At 44.6% G+C, this 22,060-nt stretch overlaps 1 protein-coding gene across 1 annotated transcript in view; it reads right to left on the bottom strand.

Moving 5' to 3' along the window:
• Window positions 1-5,637: 5,637 nt before the first annotated feature.
• The window catches only part of LOC147107849 (interferon-induced GTP-binding protein Mx1-like), a 99,392-nt gene continuing 82,969 nt past the window's right edge, over window positions 5,638-22,060 (bottom strand). Inside the window, exons 11-13 of the mRNA XM_086007202.1 lie at window positions 17,892-17,968; window positions 9,186-9,407; window positions 5,638-7,571 (exon numbers count right to left, since the gene is read on the bottom strand). Coding sequence (XP_085863328.1) covers window positions 7,329-7,571; window positions 9,186-9,407; window positions 17,892-17,968 — 542 coding nt within the window. The 3' untranslated portion in view covers window positions 5,638-7,328. The remainder of the gene's footprint in view (window positions 7,572-9,185; window positions 9,408-17,891; window positions 17,969-22,060) is intronic.

Genomic DNA, 22,060 nt, shown 5'->3' with positions numbered 1-22,060 from the left:
TGATCACCAATCGCCTTCCTCCCTCGACCCTCTCTGAATCCATGATCACCAATCGCCTTCCTCCACCCTCTCTGAATTGAACATTCACACTTAAAGAATGTTGAGGGAAAAATAAAGACCAATGTTCCCTTTTTTTGGCCCCACGTGGCTGATTTTTACATTGAAAAGCCAGCTGTGTGGGTTCCCTGGAGCTCTGTGTGGCCATGCAGCTTTAAGGGAATATTGCTCATCACACCCTACAGTGCTTTACAGCCAATGAAGTACTTGTAGAGTAGAAGCGGCGACTGTCTATTAAACCATCGAGTGTATCACAACCACATCCAATCTCATCCTTGCCCAATGTCACACAGAATCACAGAAACCCCACAGTGCAGATAGAGGCCATTTCGGCCCATCGAGCCTGCACCGACACATAGCCCACCCGATCCCCGTAACTCCTACATCAACATATCCCACATGTCCCTGTGCACATGTACTTTCTGGAAGGGTTGACTGGATAGCTACTGGGAATGGGATTGATTTTGTTTCCCAGCCTCCCTAGCTTGGGGAAGTTGAGGCAAATGTTAGCAGCCCAGCTGAAATTGGCTAACTCTGCACTCTTCAGGAATTGAACCTGGGATCCTTTAGGCCACCAGGGGCGCTGTGTGAGTCTGTGCTACCTGACCCTCCAGGTTTAGGAGGAGTGGCAGACAGCCCGTAAGGATCTAGATTACCAAAAGCACACTTGGCAACCTACAAGCAATTCTCCTGGATGACTTCCTGTGCTGTGATCTTTTACTAGTCTGGATAGGGGTATGAGGGGGAAATTACACACTGCAGAGAGGGCCTAAACCATACAAGCAAATTGATAGAGGGGGGAAATAATGCACGTGTGTAAACCGCTGTGGAGTAAGTTCCAGCACAAGGGGACGGACTACTATTTGAACAATCCTGCGTATGAAATAAGATGGCCCACCCTCCACTCATCTATGGACTTATTTTCTGTCATCGCCCTGGGCAAAGAAGCTTCTCATTCGTAGCATTTCCATGTTTGTAAATGCAGAATTCGCACATAATGCGAAAGGAAGGAGGTGAAATTTATTTCGGGCGGTAGCCAATCAGCTGCCGGTTTTACACCCCGCCCAATTTTTTTTTTCATTCAGGTTAATTCACAGTCATGTTAAGGTAGAAATTCTGATCAGTGAACTTTGTCAATTCCCTTATCATTTGAAACACCTCAGTCAGAATACTCCTTAACTTGCTCATCGCCAGGGAATACAACCCAGGTTTACCCAGTCCCTCACTGTGACTTAATCTCTTCATCCCAGGTAACACTCCGGTTGGGTCGCCAACCCTCCCGGATTGGCCTGGAGTCTCCAGGAATTGAAGTTTAATCTCCAGGATGCTGCATACGAGCAACCCAGGAGAAAAATCAGGGCGTTTAAAAAATGGTTTAAAAAAAAAAAATCTTCAAACACTTCCATTTATTAGATATTATAAATATATAGGAGTTGGAGGGAAAAGACTGACCGATCCAATGAATGATCTAATGAAGAGGGCTTGCTTTCCAATGAGGTTGGGAAGGCGGTGTGCCGAGAGGATGGAGGTGTCGGGTGACCTATGGCAGGGGCGGGGTGTTTGGGGGCAGGAGGTTATGTGATGACTCCTCCAGGAATATGTCCAACCTGTGGAGTTTGCACATTCTCCCCGTGTTTGCGTGGGTTTCCTCCGGGTGCTCCGGTTTCCTCCCACAGTCCAAAGATGTGCGGGTTAGGTTGATTGGCTATGATAAATTGACCCTTAGTGTTAGGGGGATTAAATACGTGGGGTTACGGGGATAGGGTGGGATATGTGTTGGTGTAGGGGTTACGGGGATCGGGTGGGATATGCGTCGGTGCAGGCTCGATGGGCCGAAATGGCCTCTACCTGCACTGTGGGGTTTCTGTGATTCTGTGAAAGCTGGCAATCCTACATACTGGTGAATCATTGCTTGACTCTCTTGAGACCAGTATATCTTTTCCTAAACTGGGTCACCTGAAATGGAATAGCGGTCTGTATAACTGCCATGGTACTTCCTTACATTCACATTCTACACTTCACGTGAAGGCCAACATCCTATTAACCTTTCTGATCCCTTTTAACAGCTGCAGGACAGCTTTTAATAGCTTATCTACAGGAATATTAAATCCCTTTGCTCATCTATACCCCCTATTGACAATTCCTGCGTCCAAAGTGCAAGGCTCATTAAGGCCTTGGGAAAATATTTCAATTTGGGATTCTTCCCATGATGCAGCTGGAGCATTGGGCATGGGCATTGACACTGAGGCCTTGTTAAAGTGCATCAACCATTGTTCTGCCCTCTTGCTTTATATATGTCGTTTTGTAATGTTCTTTGCTCTTCACAGTTCATGATACCTTCTAGATTAGTAGTTTGGCTGCAAACTTGGGAGAACTGCAGTTAGGAACATATGAGCAGTAGTAGAGTGGGCCATTCAGCCACTGGCGCCTATTCCGACTTTTATTTAGATCACGGCTGATCTGTAACTTAACTCCCAACCACCCACCTTTGGTTCCGTAACCCTGAATGCCCTTGCCTAACAATAAGAGAGTGGAAGAAAAATACAAAATGTTGGATAAACACAGCAGGTCCATCAGCATTTGTAACACAGACAAGGGGGTTACTGTCTCAGGCGTAAGCACTTTGTCAGCACTCAGCGGTGGAAGTTGTGGGAAGTGCAGCTGAAAAATTTGTCGAAAACATACAAAACTGTTTCCTGACTCAACATGTTAATGAAGTAACTCAGGATAATCATATATTGGATCTAGTGTTTAGTATTGAGCCTGACCTCATACAGGGCCTCCATGTGGGGGAACATCTGGCCAACAGTGACCTCAACATTATAAGGTTTCTATTGGCTGGTAGAACTAAAGGTACCGAGAGCCTGCAACTCGTACCAGATTTCAGAAGAGCAAACTTTGCTAAAATGACAGATGATTTGGAACGGGTAAAGTGGTCAACCTGCTGGCTGGTGATGAGACCGATATATATAGGATATATAAATGGACATTTTTTAAGAACAAGATTAAAAAATGCAGAAAACAAATATATACCCAAAGTTAAAAGAACTAAGTGTGGTAAGAAAAAAACAAGGCGACTGACTGGTTATGTACAAAGACTAATAAGATGGAAACAGAAAAGATTAACATTTTTGAAGAAGTTACAAAGTTGGTGGATGAGGGAAGTCCAGTAAACATTTTACACTTTTAAAATGCAGGCGCAAGGCCTGCTTTTAACAAGGTAAGTAGTGAATTAATTAAAATTAAAACATATTTTCCACAGGTTTATTATTTTTAAATACTTTAAAGAAAGGTAAGTTTATTTTTAGCCACGTTAGAAAATGTAATTAATTTTTTCAAAAATTTAAATTATTGCTTAAAATAGTTATTTCATGTAATTTATAGTTATTTTAAAAATGTGATTTAAAAAAAAAATTATTTGAAGTTTTAGTGATGTTTTGGGGCTTATAGTATTTATAGGTTTGACAGCTCTTCCTGATCAAGATCTGTGCGAGTGTCAGGACTGTAGATGATGCTCGTCTGCTTCAGGCAGATCTTAATGTGTTGGGAGATTGGGCTCATGACTGGAAAATGATGTATAACTTAGCTTAAAGCGCAGTGTTATGCATGTGGGCAGGGCAAATGTTCAACATTCATACACCCTTCAGGGAAAAGCATTAAAGAAGGTGGAAATAGAAAGAGATTTGGGCATTCTAGTACTTGCATCCTTAAAAATACACGAGCAATGCTGTGAAGTGATAGCATAGACTTAGAGGTGATCTGATTGAGGTTTATAAGATGATGAAGGGAATAGATTGTGTTCCAGTTGACAGTTTGTTTCAATTAAATAAGTTAGGGAGTGTAATGATCAGTAACCTGTCATTCTGGAATGGTACACTAGGTGGTGCTGTATGTATATAAGAGTGGGCTACCCACGATGCACTAGGCTACCCACAAGCTTTGTCACCCAGTAGTGAATCAAGTCCTTCAGCCACAACAGAAAACATGAGATGATGCACTTTGTCTTTGACTGTCACTTTAAGTCTGCATACACCTAAGCTATCTATTTTCTGTCCATTATAGTCCTTCAGTAGTACTGACTTTTTCTGTATTTTGGGCTTTTCTTTCATATTGTTAATGTCACTCATACTGATTAAGTTTGCTTTTGCCCCAGTGTCTAGTTTCAATGTAACTAATGCTCCATTTACCTGCAGTGGGATCATCCATTTGTCCTCTTTTACTGCATTAACTTTATGTTCAGAATTGTTAATTCCTGAGGGCTGCACATTTTCTGTATCCTTTTTGATATTGTCACATGACACCATTCCTACAAAACATGTCTCACTTAAATCAGTGTCCTCAATTACATTAACTCGTTGCCCTTTCTTAGTTTTTACTTTTGAAAAGCATTGTTTGGCAAAGTGATTCTTTCCATGACATTTTGTGCACATTTTTCCAAACGCTGGACATTGTTTTAACTGGTGTTTGTAACCACAGTGTTTACAATTAAAAATTCCTTCCTCCGATTGCTTTTCACTTCTGTTCTGCCCATGTTTCTTCCCCTTGTAGGACACAGCACCGACAGCAGCACTTACTGCAATCGCATCATCATTGATTTCACTGAAAGTCTTGGCATGCTTTTGAGCTAGCTCGCTAGCTTGGCATATTTTCACAGCAATTTCCAATGTTAGTTCGGTTTCTCTCAACAGACGTTCCCTGACTTTTTTTATCATGAATACCAAACACAATCTGGTCACGAATCATGGATGCTTTCAGCTCAGAGAAATTACATGTCTTAGGGAGGACCAGAGGTCACAAATTTAAGTTGTATAAGGCCAGATCTAGGTTAGATGTCAGGAGGTGGTTCTTTTCCCCGAGAATAGTGGACCTCAGGAACAGGCTGCCGTCTCGTGCGGTGGAGGCTGAGTCGCTGAATTCCTTCAAGTGAGAGCTGGACCTGTTTCTGGCTGAGGCGGAGATCACCTCTTACAGAAGGTAGGTACTGCAGGGAATTATCAGGGCCAGAGTGATCTCCTGGACTAGTTTCGATCGCCTAGATAGGTCCGGAGAAAAATTTCCCAGATTTTTTCCCCCTATTTGGCCTGGGTTTTTTATCTGGTTTTTCGCCTCTCCCAGGGGATCACACGGTTTTGTATGGGGTGGGGAGTGTATATATTGTGATACACAAGGTATCGCAATTGTGTGGGACAGGCTCGATAGACCAGCAGGTCTTTACCTGCCCGTCATTGTTCGTGTGTTGGTAAGTTATCTAAGTCCCTTTGTTTTGCTCAACCCTGTAAAGTGGCTTCCTTTTCTTCCATTATCTGTGCACAAACTGGGTGAGCACCTGTCCGGATTTATATAGAACAGTCCAGTTTTTCCGTGGAGTATCCAGTAATTTCTAAAACATAAACTTTGCAACAAAAGCCAGATAGAAGTCCATTTTCCCGTGTTTCTTCTGTCTTACACTGTGCTTTCATTATTTTTTTGAATTTTTGAATGTCAGCAGAATAACCATGAGAGCTCAAGCCTTGTTGCCACCTCCCCTGTCTTTCCACTGTTGTGTCAGTACCTTTCTACCTAGACACAATTTAGGACTCAGAACTCAGAGATTCAAACATGAAGTGCTTTATTGGAAGGAAAGGAAGTTCTGGCAAGTTCCGAACAAAGAGAGCTAAAACTTAACAGAGAACACCCAACCATTTATCTCCTGTGACAGCGCCACCACAGGTGGGAGGAGAACACACAATACATAACATCCACCTTGTCTGATTTTGGACTTGCGAGAAGGCGGCACCCTTACCTACAACACAAAGACCCTAGAACACACCAAGCTCAGTTGATGGGCCGCCAACCCATTGGTCTCGATGTGAGATGCAACCGGGCATTGCTTCTGAATGCTTGAAATAATTCATAAATAATACACCATACAAATACAAAAAAGGTAAATGCTTTCCCTTTATTTCATTGCAATTGTAAGCTGATACATCATTGTCTCTCGATTGTGCGTCTTATGAACCAAGCACTGATGTCAGTCTATCCAGTTTTATTAAATACAACCAATGTTTATTTAAGATATATTTATTGTGAGTTCCTCCATAGCAAAATCCGCCTTTAATTTAAGAGTAAATTCTGATCCCAAAATGCACCGACACGAGATAATTCAATACCCTAATACCCAGGAGCTTAGTTTGTGACAAATAAAGGCAAAGCAATGTCATTAATATTTCACCATAGTAAAATAGTGCAAATGGTTTATGCGTAAGATTACAATTCCATGCCAGCAACTGTAAATCAAATCTTTCAGTACGTGGGGCTAAACACTGGAGTTTCCACTTTGGGCGCAATCGGCAATCAGGGCACTAATTACACCCAAAATTGGGCTAGTTTTGAGAAGTTTTTTTTCCCCCCCTCAAGTTTCCACTCAAACTCATTTGCATATCGCCAAACGTAAAATCTGCCCTGAACCGGCTTAATCGGGCTGCGTTTTAGAACGGAATATTTTTTACAAAAATCTTTGCTTTAAAATTATTCCCTGATATATTTAAGAGCTGTGGTAATCTGGTGCCGTTTCGATTAATACAGCTGAAAATGGGTTTAATCACAAAAAAAATAAGCATTTTTAAATCAGTCTGTCAAATCCACTATCTGTGAGTAACCCGATGTTAAATAACTGAGAATGACCTTAAAAATCTATACAGAACCATTTACTAGTTACATCGGTGTCAGTTTCTTAGTAAATTTTAAAAAAATGAATCTACAAAAGCTTTTAAAACGTGCCTATTAGTTTCCTTGCACCTGAAAAAAAAACCAGCTTAATTTTAAAAGCCCCCTTGAAGGCCCGCAAACGGGCGCAAATAGCGGAAAACCGTCATGGTGACTGATTCGATCTGGGGGCGTGGCCAGTCTCGTGGGCGGGGCTGGCTTCTGGCGCGATTAAAAAAAAACTCGCGCAAAAGGTCACGGGGACTCGATTTGCGCTGAGCGTAACCTGCGCTTAAAATTCCGCGATGTATTGCGCTGTTTTGGTCGCTTTCAGGCAAATTGCGATGAAGCAAAAAAAACCAGCACAACAGCACTCCCTGCCCCTGGTTATGAGGAGAAGCATTGGAGCCGGCTCGATCTCACCAGGGCACTTTTGCACAAAGACCACTTTCCGCTCAGTATCACTCCGCCATGTTTGAAAGGGAGGGTGACTGGTGCAGCAAGGAGTCAATACCTTGCACAGAGAATGGAAAAGGGAGAGCAGTGAAGAAAACTGGCAAGAAAAAGAACTGTTAAAACGTGCTGTGTCACTGCATTCTACTGATCTCTTCGGACATCAGAAGTGCCCTTGCCTTGTTCAATTGATCTAGGGAGTCCTTGAAACCTTTACGTTTCCTTGTCACTTCGTAGTCCTCTTCTAGGAGATCATTAGCATTTGCGTCGTTAACAAAAGTTAGAGTCATCTTCAACTTGACCTGGTTTGAAAATTCTTGCAGAATGTGATATTTTGTCACCATGGGAACCATTTGAACCAATCGATCTACAGCAATCTGAGTAATTTTAAGAAAAGAAATGATTAACATCACTGGGATGGAGCTCATAGTTTAAACTCCTTTTAAGGAGAAAGTAAGAAAAAAGAAAAAGAGAGCAAGAAAGAAAAAAGACTTGCATTTATATTGCACCTTTCATGATCTCAGAACATCCCAAAGTGCTTTATAGCCAATGAACTACAGTCACTGTTGTAATGTGCGGCACGCAGCAGTCAATTTGCGCACAGCAAGGTCCCACAAACAACAGTGAGAAAATGACCAGATAATCTGTTTTAGTGATGTTGGTTGGGGGGATAAACATCAGCCAGAACATTGGGGAGAACTCCCCTGCTCTTCTTCAAAAGAGTGGCATGGGATCTTTTACGTCTAAAGAGATCGCAAAGTCTTTGTTTGAAGAACGGACACAGTCGGGAATATTTTGTGGACTTTATGGGATTTTCTGAGGGCATTTTCCCTGTGGTGGGATCGCCCTGTGCAGATGCATCGGGGGGGGGGCTGGTTTGTTAAAACTCCAGAGAACACATGGCAGTTGGCTGTGGCAAAAGAACTGTCAGTCATCCAGAATGTATGGGTTCGCCCGACAGTCCTGGAAAAAGGAAGGGGGCCGTTGAACTTGAAGCCAGTCTAATATGCAAAAGCACTTCTCACCTCCATCTCAGAAGAGAAGCAGAACAATGAACCCACTGGCCTCAGCCAGCCGATAAGGAGCCAGTTTTTTTTCCCAACACAAAGACTGAAAGATATGTCCCAGACTTAGGGCCATTAATCCAATACTCATGGGTCCGAGGATGACACATCACTGATTAAGCACCGGAGTGCTTAGAAAATAAAGGATTTTAAAGATTGGCGGGAAAAGATAGGGGTAGCCAGACTACTATAAAGATAGATTATTTTCCACCATTCTCTCTCTCTCTCGCTCCCTGCTCCAACAAGATCGAACTAACAAGAAGTACCAGAGAAACCGCCGAGCGGAGTGATCAAAACCGACCACGTGGGGGTAAGCACAGTCTCGAGTGTCCCAAGCCAGTAACCCGTGAGCTGTAAGGGCTCAGAGTTTTCTCAGAAGTGAAGTTTTTGGGCTATTCCGAGGGGGGGAGCTTCGTCTGGTTCAGCCAGGCGAAGGGGTTTATGCGACTGGGTAATTCGTTGGTAGGGGTGGAGTTAGAGTCCACCATAGCAACAAAGGAATTACTGCTTGTTATAGTCCCCAGTTGTGTACTGTATGTATGTTGTTTGTAATCTGGATTTTATTCTCCACAGAGACAGTGATTTCATTTACTAGTGCATGTTTTAGCCAGTGTATGTTAGACCAAATAAATATAAGTTTGCTTTTTCACCGAAGCATTCCTGTCTGTGACTTATTCTGTTTACACTCTGAATAATAATTCCCGGGTATAGAACTTCCACAAGGCAGGGGCGATTCGAGCCGTCCATCTAGCAATTGGGCTAGGGTCAAAAACCGCTTACAGTCCACCTGAGGGGACAGATGGGGCTTCGGTTTAATGTCTGATCCGAAAGATGGTATCTCCGTCAGTGTAGCACTCCCTCAGTGGTGTACACAACAATGCAGAAGTATGTAACTATGAAGCGATAACTCTACTTTTGAATACACACCTGATAATAGGCTTGCAAGTGAACAGCCATTGCCTGATTTGAATTCCCTGGCGATAAACTGATGTTCTTCTGACGGCTTTGCAGTGATTCTGGTTGTACCTGCGCTAGCTTGAAGCTATACATCGCATCGGGTGCATAAACCATGTCTTCCATCTTAAAATGCATCTTCAACATCTGCTCTGCATCCTGTTCCTGCTTTTGGCGGATTTGGGCAACTAACTCCTGTGGAAAAAGTACAGAGATGTTTGAAAAGCAATTGAGAGTGTAAAATAATTCATGGTCTCACAGCAGCCCCTCCCCCTCCCGCCAGAATGGTACTGGGGTTAAAAGGGTTAAATGATTAGGACAAGTTGCGTAGACTGTAGCTTAGAAATTCGAGTAGGCCGTAAACCTGCTGGTAACAGCGCGGGCCAAGGTTAACGGCCGCCCACAAAAAGAGCGCAGGTATTTCGGTGCTGCCTGCTAATTAACATGGGCGGAGCGGAGAATCTGTTGTGCAATGGGCTCTAACCGGCGCTAACCTCAGCAGGAGGCCGAAGGCCGTGTCTGAAGGCTTGTGCGGCGTTCTCGAGCAATGTGCTGTGTCGGAGCATTTGGTGACGGCTCCTGGGTTTTGCTATTGAGTCCGCTGATGGCCCTTGTTGGGCCGGAGCATTGTGCGTTGTGGCACATCGCGACGCATTTTTTTTGCCCTCTTATTTTCACAGACAATTGTCTGGGTGTTGTGTGGGGTCCACAAATGGGTGCCAGACTGCCTGGCACCCCCACCTTCACTGGCTGCCATAGTGCCACAGATCTTTCACCCAGATGGTTGCTGTGTGGAGGTTTGTGCCCTACCATGGTGCTGGAGGGGGATGGAGATGCACCATCTTGCAGCTAGCAGTGACAGGGCACTAGCTTGCCTATCACAGAGGGCATTCACTCCCTGGTGAGTGGCTCTTAAAGCACAGGCTCAGATCTGGAGGGACTGTGACTGAAAACACCACATAAAGACTGTGGCACAGATGTCCTTAAACCATTGCATGAGACATCAATGGAAATAAATTTAATAAAAGGGGAACACGAACTCTTGGTCAGGAGTTCGGTGGTGTAAATGGTGCAGAAGAGAGTTCAATTAAATTTTTAACAACAGACTTTTGAAGAACTCTTGGTGAGAATATGCTGTCAAGTCTTTTAAAAGCAGACTTCCAAACACTTGCAAAAAGAAAATACTGCAGATGCTGGAAATCTGAAATAAAAACAGAAAATGCTGGAGATACTCAGCAGGTTAGGCAGCATCTGTGAAGAGAGAAACAGAGTTAACGTTTCAGGTCGATGACCTTTCGTCAGAACTGGAAAAAAGCAGGAAATGGAACAGATTTTTAAGCAAGTTTAGAGGCTGGGAAAAGGAGGAGGGGATGAAAGAACAAAAGGGAAGGTCTGAGATAGGATAGAAGGCGGGAGAGGTTAAGACACATTAAGAGATATTCAAGGCAAAGGAGGTGGTAATGGGGCAGGTTAAGGAACAAAGGATGGCTCTAGATGAAGTGTAAATTGCGCTGGCAGAATGAAGGACAGCTGCCATGTGGGAGAGAAGAACAGAAGGCACAAACAAAAAGTGTGGATAAAAAATATATATATGATCGGGGCCAGGTTATGATCTGAAATTGTTGAACTCTATGTTGAGTCCAGAAAGCTGTAAAGTGCCTAATCGAAAGATGAGGTGCTGTTCCTCGAGCTTACGCTGGGCTTCCATAGAACAATGCAAGAGGCCGAGGACAGTGAGGTCTGAGTGGGAGTGGGGCGGTGAATTAAAGTGACAGGCCACCGGGAGCTCGGGGTCCCCCTTATGGACCCCGAGCTTCCAGTCGCCTGTCACTTTAATTCACCGCTCCATTCCCACTCACCGTCCTCGGGCTCTTGCATTGTTCCACGGAAGCTCAGCGTAAGTTCGAGGAACAGCACCTCATCTTTCGATTAGGCACTTTACAGCCTTCCGGACTCAACACAGAATTCAACAATTTCAGATCATAACCTCGGCCCCAATCATATATATATTTTTTATCCACACTTTTTGTTTGTGCCTTCTGTTCTTCTCTCCCACACGGCAGCTGCCTTTCATTCTGCCAGCGCAATTTACTCTTCATCTAGAGCCATCCTTTGTTCCTTAACCTGCCCCGTTATCATCCCCTTTTGCCTTGAATATCTGTTAATGTCTCTCAATGTCTCTTAATCTCTCCTGCCTTCTATCCTATCACAGACCTTCCCTTTTGTTCTTTCATCCCCTCCCCCATTTCCCAGCCCCTACCCTTGCTTAAAAATCTGTTCCATTTCCTGCTTTTTTCCAGTTTTGACGAAAGGTCATCGACCTGAAACGTTAACTCTGTTTCTCTCTTCACAGATGCTGCCTGACCTGCTGAGTATCTCCAGCATTTTTTGTTTTTATTCCAAACTTTGCATATTATTTTATCATAAACTAGAAAACCCCAATGTATAAAATTTAAGGAAATGCAGCTTTGATTTTTCCTGAGATTATTGCAACTGTCGTACAGTCCAGTTTCTTTTAAAAGTATTTACCTCCTATATTGTTTGACTGGCCGGGGTGGGGGAGGTTTGATGCATCTCAGTGGAAGCAGATTTCACTCCAATAGCTCTCCACAGTTAACAGTTATCCCAGCAGCTGTTTACTCTATGGGTTCTAGCTCACCGCCGCTTTCTCCTGCTTCTCTGCGCTGTCAATGGCTGCACGCATGGGCGTGCTTTGGAGGGGAGGGGGTAAGAGGAGCGGCGAGCTCCAAAATGGTTGAGCGTGCGTCAGTTCGGCATTGCACGCAGATTGACGTCATGCGCCTTCTAATTAAAGTACTGGCCGTGAACGCAGGCAACGGCAGCGCTGCCGACCTGCTGAAATTGGCGGCCGCCACGGGACCCGCTGGAGGTGGGCGGTAGTGATGCAGCCGCCATTTTTTATCAACAAAATGGGCCTTAACGGCCAGCGCTAACACCTCCAATTTCTAGGCCTAGCTTTATATTCCCTTGAGTAGAGAGGATTAAGGGGTAATCTAATTGAGATGTGTAAGATGATTAAAGGATTTGATCGGGTCGATAGATATTATTTCCTCTGGTGAGGTGTCCAGAACAAGGGGGCATAACTTTAAAATTAGAGCTAGGCTGTCTAGCGGTGATGTCAGAAAGCACTTCTTCACACAAAGATTAGTGGAGGTCAAGAACTCTCTTCCCCCTAAAAAACTGTTGTGGCTGGGGGTCAATTGAAAATTTCAAAACTGAGATTGACAGATTTTTGTTAGTTAAGGGTATTAAGGGATATGGAACTAAGGCAGGTAAATGGAGTTAAGATACAGGTTAGCTGTGATCTAATTGAATGGCGGAGTGGGCTCAAGGGGCTGAATGGCCTCCTCCTGGTCCTATGTTCCATATTGAATATACTAGCAGATTGCTCACGGTAGTCTGAAGCATAGTTGTAATGTTTAGTGGCTAACATTGGAGACCTGCTTAACCTGGTCTGTCTCTTTAAGGCCACCAACAACAACAACTTGTATTTATATAGCACCTTTAACATAGTAAAATGTCCCAAGGCGCTGCACAGGAGTATTTTAAGACAATAAATTTGACACCGATCCACATAAGGATAAATTAGGGCAGGTGACCAAAAGCTTGGTCAAAGAGGTAGGTTTTCAGGAGCATCATAAAGGAGGAAGGAGAGGTAGCGAGGTGGACAGGTTTAGGCAGGGAATTCCAGTGCTTAGGGTCGAGGCAACAGAAGGCACGGCCACCAAAGGTTGAGCGATTATAATCAAGGATCGTCAAGAGGGCAGAATTAGAGGAGCGCAGATATCTTGGGGGTTTGTGGGGCTGAAGGAGATTACAGAGATAGGGAGGGGCGGGGCCATGGAGGGATTTGAATACAAGGATGAGAATTTTGAAATCGAGGCGTTGTTTAAGCGGGAGTCAACGTAGGTCAGCGAGAACAGGAGATGGGCGAATGGGACTTGGTGCGAGTTAGGGCATGGGCAGCGAGTTTTGGATGACCTCAAGTTTACGTAGGGTGGAATGTGGGAGGCCAGCCAGGAGTGCGTTGGAATAGTCAAGTCTAGAGGTAACAAAGGCATGGATGAGGGTTTCAGCAGCGGATGAGCTGAGGCAAGGGCGGAGACGGGAGATGTTACGGAGGTGGAAGTAGGTGGTCTTAGTTATGCTGCGGATATGTGGGCGGAAGCTCATTTCAGGGTCAAATATGACACCAAGGTTGCGAACCGTGCGGTTCAGCCTCAGACAGATGTTAGGGAAAGGCCAGCTCTGCACAAGGTGCACCATTGCTCAGGTACGCCTTGTGCAGAACTGGCCTTAATCGGCAAAGCCGGGTAGTTGTAGCTACGTGCATATTTATGGCTCTAAACTAGAAGAATGCAGCATTGAATAGCTAGGGTGAAAAATTCAGCTGGTTTGCGCATCCAGTTAGCGCCTGGCGGAGGTGGTAATGGGGCGCTGATGCAGTAGCGCCAGGGTGAGGTGAATCCGGCCCTCCCTGCAGCACCGCCGCTAACAGTTACTGGCGGGGACTTCAACGCCAGGTAGATCGTGATGTCAGTGGGCGCCCGATCTGCAAAATTCATTTTCGCCCTCCTGATTAGTGCCTCAACCCGATAGCAAAAGGGCGAGGAGGCGTCAAGCAGGCGCATACCGGCTCCAGGGGCAGTATTTAAAGGCATCCTCAGTAGCAATTTGACATTGTGAAACCGATTCATTCAGTCATTGTTAAATATCAGGAGTGTTGTGGCTACTAACAATTAGTTACATTTATTCTCACAACATATCAAAGTGCTACACTTGGTTACATTAATGGGGGCTGCACAGCCAGCAATGATAAGAATGTGGTTCTGCAGCATCAATGAACCTCCCCTTTAAGAACTGGAAAGAACCTGTGGCAATGACTTGTGATTAGAAGGCACCGGATATTGGTCAGCGCTTCGAGTTTAATGCCACTGAGCTAGGCCGTTAGCGCTTGATTTAGCGGTCCAATCCTTTGTGCAATGAGACTTAATTTTGCGCCTGCTGCTAATTCTCAAACTTTTCAAAAGTTACCGCCCATTCCTGGGCTATAATGAATTTCTGCCCCAAAGTTTCATTTCTCTTTTTAAGACTGCATCTCCAGCAGAGTGTAACATTTTGAAGAGGACAAATAGGGTGAGATAGACATGTGCAGTAGATATACTTAAGGAGGACAGCAAAGGCGCGCATCAGGCCTTAAGTTATGTGATCTTCCTGACCATACAAGCTTCCAAGTGCAAATAAGGCTGGTAAAAACAAGCACCAAGCAAGGGTGCCTAGTGGCAGTCAAAATCATTGATTATGTATGAATTATATATTCATATAAACTTACAGCGCAGAAGGAGGCCATTCAGCCCATCGTGCCTGTGCTGGCTCTTTGAAAGAGTGGTTGTGCTCAGTCCCACACCCCCCCCCCCCGCTTTTTGTCCGCAACCCTGTAAGTTGCTAATCCTCAAGTACCCGTCCAGCTCAGTATTAAAATAATTTATGGAAACAGCTTCCACCACCTTTTCAGGTAGAGTGTTCCAGATCACGATAACTCTCTGAGTGAAAACATTTCTCCTCCTCTCCCCTCTCAATCTTTATCCAACGATTTTGAATCTATGACTCCTGGTTATTGACCCACTCGCCAGAGGGAATAGTTTTCTCTATTTACTCTCTCATCATCTTGAAAACCTCTTAACTTTCCCTGTTCCAAGGAGAACATTCCTAACTTTTCCGACCTCTCCTCATAACTGAAGTCCCTCATCCCTGGTAGCATCCTGGTAAACCTCCTCTGTGCCTTTCTAAGGCCTTTACATCTTTCCTAAAGTGTGGGTCCCAGAATTGTCCACAATACTCCCGCTGAGGCCTAACCAATGATGTATAAAGTTCTAGCATGACCTCTTTGCTTTTATATTCCATTTCTCTATTTATAAATCCAAGTAAGCCAAATGCTTTGGTAAGAAAATAAGAACGTAAATGGGGTAGAGGAGCAAAGGGATCTCCGAGTACAAATACACAAATCACTAAAAGTAGTGACACAGGTTAATGAGGCCATAAAAAAAGCAAACCAAGCACTAGGGTTTATTTCTAGAGAGATAGAATTGAAAAGTAGAACAGTTATGTAAACTTGTATTGAACCTTAGTTAGACTACACCTGGAGTACTGTATACAGTTCTGGTCGCCATATTATGAAAAGGATATAGAGGTACTGGAGAGGATGCAAAAAAGATTTACAAGAATGATATCAGATCTGTTAGGTTATACCGATCAGGAAAGGATGAACAGGCTGGGGCTCGTTTCTCTTGAAAAGAGAAGACTGAGGGGTGACCTAATAGAGGTCTTTAAAATTATGAAAGATTTTGATAGAGTAGACACAGAGAGAGTGTTTCCACTTGTGGGGAAGAGCAAAACTAGAGGCCATCAATATAAGATAGTCACTAAGAAATCAAATAGGGAATTCAGAAGAAACTTCTTTACCCAGAGAATGGTGAGAATGTGGAACTCGTTACCACAGGGAGCAGTTGAGGTGAATAGGATAGATGCATTTAAGGGGAGGCTAGATAGAAACATAGAAACATAGAAGATAGGAGCAAGAGTAGGCTATTCGGCCCCTCGAGCCTGCTCCGCCATTCAATGCAATCATGGCTGATCATCCAAGTTCAGTACCCGGTCCCTGCTTTCTCCCCATACCCCTTGATTCCTTTAGCCTTAAGAAATATATCCAACTCCTTCTTGAATATATTTAATGAATTGGCCTCTACTGCCTTCTGTGGTAGAGAATTCCACAGGTTCACCACTCTCTGGGTGAAGAAATTCCTCCTCATTTCTGTCCTAAATGGCCTACCCCTTATCCTTAGTGTCAACTGCAAAGTTGGAGATATTACATCTAGTTCCCTTGTCTAGATCATTAATATATATTGTGAATAGCTGGGGTCCAAGGACCGATCCCTGCGGTACCCCACTAGTCACTGCCTGCCACTCGGAAAAAGACCCGTTTATTCCAACTCTTTGCTTTCTATCTGCCAACCAGTTCTCTATCCAAGTCAATACCTTGCCCCCAATCCCATGTGCCTTAACTTTACACGCTAATCTCTTATGTGGGACCTTATCGAAAGCCTTCTGAAAGTCCAAATACACCACATCCACTGGTTCTCCCTTATCTATTTTACTAGTTACATCCTCAAAAAATTCTAGTAGTCAAGCACGATTTACCTTTTGTAAATCCATGTTGACTTTCTCCGATCCGGTCACTGTTTTCCAAGTGATCTGCTATTACATCTACTATTACATAATGGACTCTAGCATTTTCCCCACTACCGATGTCAGGCTTACTGGTCTGTAATTCCCCATTTTCTCTCTACCACCTTTTTTGAATAGTGGGGTAGCATTAGCTACCCTCCAATCCATGGGTACTGTTCCAGATTCCATCGAATGTTGGAAGATGATCAGCAATGCATCTACTATTTCTAGGGCCACTTCCTTAAGTACACTAGGATGTAGATTATCAGGCCCTGGGGATTTATCGGCCTTCAATCCCATCAATTTCCCTAACACCATTTCCCTACAAATAACTGATTTCTTTCAGTTCCTCCCTTTCATCAGACCCTATGTTCCCCGACATTTCTGGGAGGTTATTTGTATTCTCCTTTGTGAAGACAGAACCAAAATATGTATTTAATTGGTCTGCCATTTCTTTGTTCGCCATTATAAATTCCCCTCATTCTGACTGCAAGGGACCTACGCTTGACTTCACCAATCTTTTTCTCTTCACATATCTATAAAAGCTTTTACAGTCAGTTTTTATGTTCCCTGAAAGCTTACTCTCATATTCTATTTTCCCTTTCTTAATTAATCCCTTTGTCCTCCTTTGTTGAATCCTAAACTGCTCCCAATCCTCTGGATTACTGCTTTTTCTGGCCAATTTACATGTCCTCTCCTTGGATCTTATGCTATCTCTAATTCCCCTTGTTAGCCACTGTTGAGTCACCTTTTTTGCTTTATTTTTATGCCAAACTGGGATGAACAAATTCTGTAGTTCATCCATGCGGTCTTTGAATGTTTGCCATTGCCTATCCACCGTTAACCCTTTGAGTGACATTCCCCAATCAATCCTACCCAATTCGCGCCTCAGACCATTGTAGTTTCCTTTATTTAAATTCAGGACCCTAGTCTCTGAGTCAACTACTTCATTCTCCATCTTAATGAAGAATTCGATCATATTATGATCGCTCCGACCCAAGGGGTCTCGTAGAACAAGATTGCTAATTAATCCTTTCTTGTTACATAATACCCAGTCTAAGATGGCCTGATCTCTGGTTGGTTCCTCGACATATTGGTCCAGGAAACCATCCCGTAAACACTCCAGGAATTCCTCCTCCACAGTATTGTTACTAATTTGGTTAGCCCAATCTATATGTAGATTAAAGTCACCTATGATGACTGCTGTGCCCTTTTTGCACGCTTCTCTAATTTCCCTTTTAAGCACATACGAGAGAAGTGAACAGAGGGATATGCTGATAGAGTTAGATGAGTAAGGATGGGAGGAGGCTTGAGTGGAGTATAAACACCGGCATAGACTGGTTGGGCTGAATGGCCTGTTTCTGTGCTGTATATCCTATGTAATACCTATGGTCCCAAACCTCCATCTTGGTTGACAGTCTTTGATACACATACCTTGGTTGCTTCCATTAAATTGGGGAAAGCTTTAAAATGTTCGAATCCTATTATGTTAAACACTGTCTGGACTTTATCTGTGAAAAGATTACAAGAAATAGTTCAATTCTATTTATTGTTATAAAACACGATTGTACATCTTCTGCAGGATTGGGAATACTATGTTGCGGGAACATTAATAAACATGTAACAGCGCTTCAGCAAGAATTAATCACCATAGGGCCATTACGGATGAAAATTGCGGGCAATGTGTGTGCGATTTCCCAATAGGAACTCCTGACAGGCTCGGCTTGGCTCGTGAAAGTGGAAAATTTATTCAAAACTAAAGGAAGAAAGACTTGCATTTATATAGCGCTTTGCACGCCCCCAGGACACCCCAAAGCAATTAACAGCCAATGAATTACTTTTAGAGTCACTGTTGTAATGTAGGCAAACACAGCAGCCAATTTGTGCATAGCAAGGTCCCACAAATAGCAGAGGTAAATAACCAGATGATCTGTTTTCTTTTTAGTGGTGTTGGTTGAGAAATAAATGTTGGCCAGGACACAGCCCTCCTGAATTGCCTCAAGGGATGGAGCATGGATCTCTTGGGTGTTGGTGCTAACAACGCGGGAGATCTTCATGCTTCAAATTTCCCATCGCAGCAGTACTCCCCCATCCCCCGCTGCGTGACGTCACTGGCTGCCTTCGCAGAGAACCGCGATCAGATCTATCGAGAGTCCGGGGGGGGTGGTCGCGGGGGTGCGGGTTGCCGGGGTTGGATGTTCGGGCTCAAGAGTCGGGATGGGAGGGGCTCAATAGTCATGGGAGGCTTGAGAGTTGGGATCAGGGGGGCTCGGGAGTCGGGGGGGTGGTGCTTGGGAGTTGGGGTGGGGGGTTCGGGAGTCGGGGGGGAGGGCTCAAGTTCAACAGAAAGGAACAGGTGACTTTGGGCCAATGGTTCCCAAAGCTCTCCACCAGTGGGGTTTATCTGGGTTATTTCTGGGTTTGTTGTAGACTAATTGATAGAGATTGATTGCTATGATTAGTCGACATCTCCATTATCGATGTATCATGCGACTGCCAAGATGGTAGAAGGCGAACTAGATGGACCTTAGCCATTTGTCGTCTTGAACATTTCCTATGGTCCTAACAGGCACAGACAGCTTGGAAACTGCTGAGACCTCCAACATGCCTTTTCTTGTCTGTTGTCCTACTGAAACTTAGCAACAACCAGAAAGAACAATGTTAGATCCGTGTATCTTGATGTTGTGTGTCCTTCAATACTTAAACAAGAGACTGCAGGGAACAATCAACAGGTGTTTACTGGATGAGGGTTACTCTAAAACTAATTGTACAGATCCCTACTCAGGGTTTATATACAGGTGTGGTCACTGCCGGTACTACAGTAAACAGGAGCTGTAAAAAGTAGTTCTCCCCTTAAAGGTACATACACTACAATTCCTCCCCTTTTAGATTAACAGTACCATAACATTCATTTAACAATTAAATATCAACTAATTACAATTAACACTTTTAACATGCAACATTAACTGAAAATAGTCTATTTATAAATCCAGTCTTTGGGGCGGCTTCCTGATCCTTTATGGATAGCGCCTTTCCTGAGTGTCTTGCTCTTGGTGCGGAGGCGATTCTGGCCCCCTGTCGTCGGTTGGTTCATCAGCTTCCGATGCTACTGTTTCTGGGGTAGATGCTACCTGTATGTCGGGTTCATCACCAGGTATGCGAGACATGGGGTTGACTCGTTCCTGTGACTCCAGGATCTGGTCAACATGGCATCTCACAATGTTCTCCCCAACATCCACTGTGTACATTAGTGGCCCCTGCCGTGTGCATATCGTTCCTGGTTGCCATTTCTCTGTTTGGTAGTCGCGGGCCAAGACTGGTTGCCCTACATTGAAGCTCCTTGTCGGCTTCGCATTGATGTGCTGGAATTGCTTATTCTCAACATCTCTTCGTACATTTGGTCTGAGCAAATCCAGACGAGATCTCAACCTTCGGTTAAAGAACATCATGGCCGGGGTCTGGTTGGTGACTGCATGTGTCGCATTTCTGTAGGCTAACAGGAAATTGTCCACCTTATGCTGCAGTGGAATGTTGTCATCGCACATGGCCCTTACTGCTTTTTTAAAGGTTTATACGAACCTCTCAGCCAACCCATTTGTGGCTGGATGATACGGGGCGGATGTGTAATGCCTTACCCCATTCCTTTTCATAAATCTTCGAAACTCTTCGGACACAAACTGTGGTCCGTTATCAGAGCAAATCTGTTCTGGCAAGCCGTTCCTGGCAAATATGGTCCGTAGGACTGCAATAGTTTTCTCCGTGGTGGTGGAGGACATTTTGATCACCTCAGGCCATTTCGAGTGCGCATCCACGGCTATTAAAAACTTTGAGTCCATGAATGGACCAGCAAAATCAATATGCACCCGTTGCCATGGAGATGAGGGCCACTCCCATGGGTGTAGAGGGGCATGTGGTGGTGCATTTTGGACCTTCTGGCATCCTGAGCAGCTCTTTGTCAGGTCCTCGATTTGCTGATCGATCCCCGGCCACCACACATAAGCCCTAGCAAGGCTTTTCATTTTCACCCCTCCCAGATGGCCTTCGTGAAGCTCATTGAGCACTCTCTCCCTTAACTTGGGTGGAATTACCACTCGGGATCCACACATCAAGGTCCCCTGGCATACTGACAGCTGTTCTCTTCTGGATGAGAATGCTGGCAACAGTGAGTCGCCATGTGTTGGCCGTCCCTTCACCATCAAGTCATATACCCGAGACAGTGTCGGGTCATTTCAGGTCTCCTTCTCTATATCAGTGTTAGTTACTGGCAAGCGTTCAATTATAGTCGAATAAAATATTTCGACAGGGTCCACTGCTGGTGCTTCCTCCGCAGTAGGCAGTGGCAGACCTGATAGCCCATCAGCGTTTCCATGCTGTTTCGTGCCCTTATACTCGATTTCATATTGGTTCGCCCCTAGAAAAAGGGACCATCTTTGTAGCCGTTGCGCAGCCATCACCGGAACGCTCTTCTTTGGATTAAAGATGGAGACAAGTGGTTGGTGGTCAGTCAGCAAGGTGAACTTCTGCCCGTGCAGATAGTGGTTGAACTTTTTCACTCCCCACACTAGGCTGAGGGCCTCCCTGTCAATCTGGGCGTAGTTACGCTCGACTGAGGTTAGTGACCGAGACGCAAAGGCTATTGGCCTCTCCGAGCCATCCGGGAATTTGTGCGACATCACCACTCCAATGTCATAGGGTGATGCATCACACGCCAACCGAATTGGTAGTGCTGGGTTGAAATGAGCCAACACCTCTTTTGATGTGATCAATTCTTTGCACTTCTGGAAAGCTCATTTACATTCGTCATTCCACTTCCATGGTACCCCAGTTTGCAGTAGGGTGTTCAGTGGGTGTAATACTGTCGACAAATTCGGCAAGAACTTATGGTAGTAGTTCACCAGCCCGAGGAACGACTTCAGTTGTGACACATTTTCCGGTGCTGGAGCCTTGACTACTGCTTCAATCTTTTCAGGGGACTTATGTAACCCCTCTTCATCAATAACGTGGCCACAATACGAGATCTGCTTCTGGAAAAACTCGCATTTGTGGCGATTAGCTCGGAGCCCATATTCCTTCAATCTAGTGAGCACCTGCTCCAGGTTGGCGAGGTGATCACTGTAATTTTCGCCCGTGACCAGGATGTCGTCCAAATAACACTGGGTCCCTGGAATCCCTTGCAGGACTTGATCCATTGCCCTTTGCCAAATAGCCGGAGCTGATGCTACCCCAAACACCAGCCGGTTGTATTGGTAGAGACCTTTATGAGTGTTGATCATGAGGTACTGTTTCGAGGCTTCTTCTACCTCCATTTGCAGGTACGCCTGGGTCAGATCAATCTTAGTGAAGCGTTTCCCTCCAGATAGCGAGGCGAAAATATCTTCAATCCGCGGAAGCGGATATTGTACAGTGTGAAGGACTGGGTTCACTGTCACCTTAAAGTCCCCACAGATGCGAACCTTCTTTGGTTCCCCAGGCGTATTACTCAACGACCTATTCATTACAGGAATGATGGGTGTAGCCCACTCGCTCCAGTCCACTTTGGACAGTACTCCTGAACGTTCCAAACCTTCCAGCTCTGCTTCGACGGCTGGGCGGATCGCATAAGG

This window comes from Somniosus microcephalus, chromosome 14, assembly GCF_052327205.1.
Source record: "Somniosus microcephalus isolate GS21.2 chromosome 14, FLI_Smic_1.0, whole genome shotgun sequence".
In the NCBI taxonomy this organism is placed as follows: Eukaryota; Metazoa; Chordata; class Chondrichthyes; order Squaliformes; family Somniosidae; genus Somniosus; species Somniosus microcephalus.
Note: the sequence above shows the minus strand (reverse complement) of the source record. Positions and strands in the feature narration are given on the sequence as shown.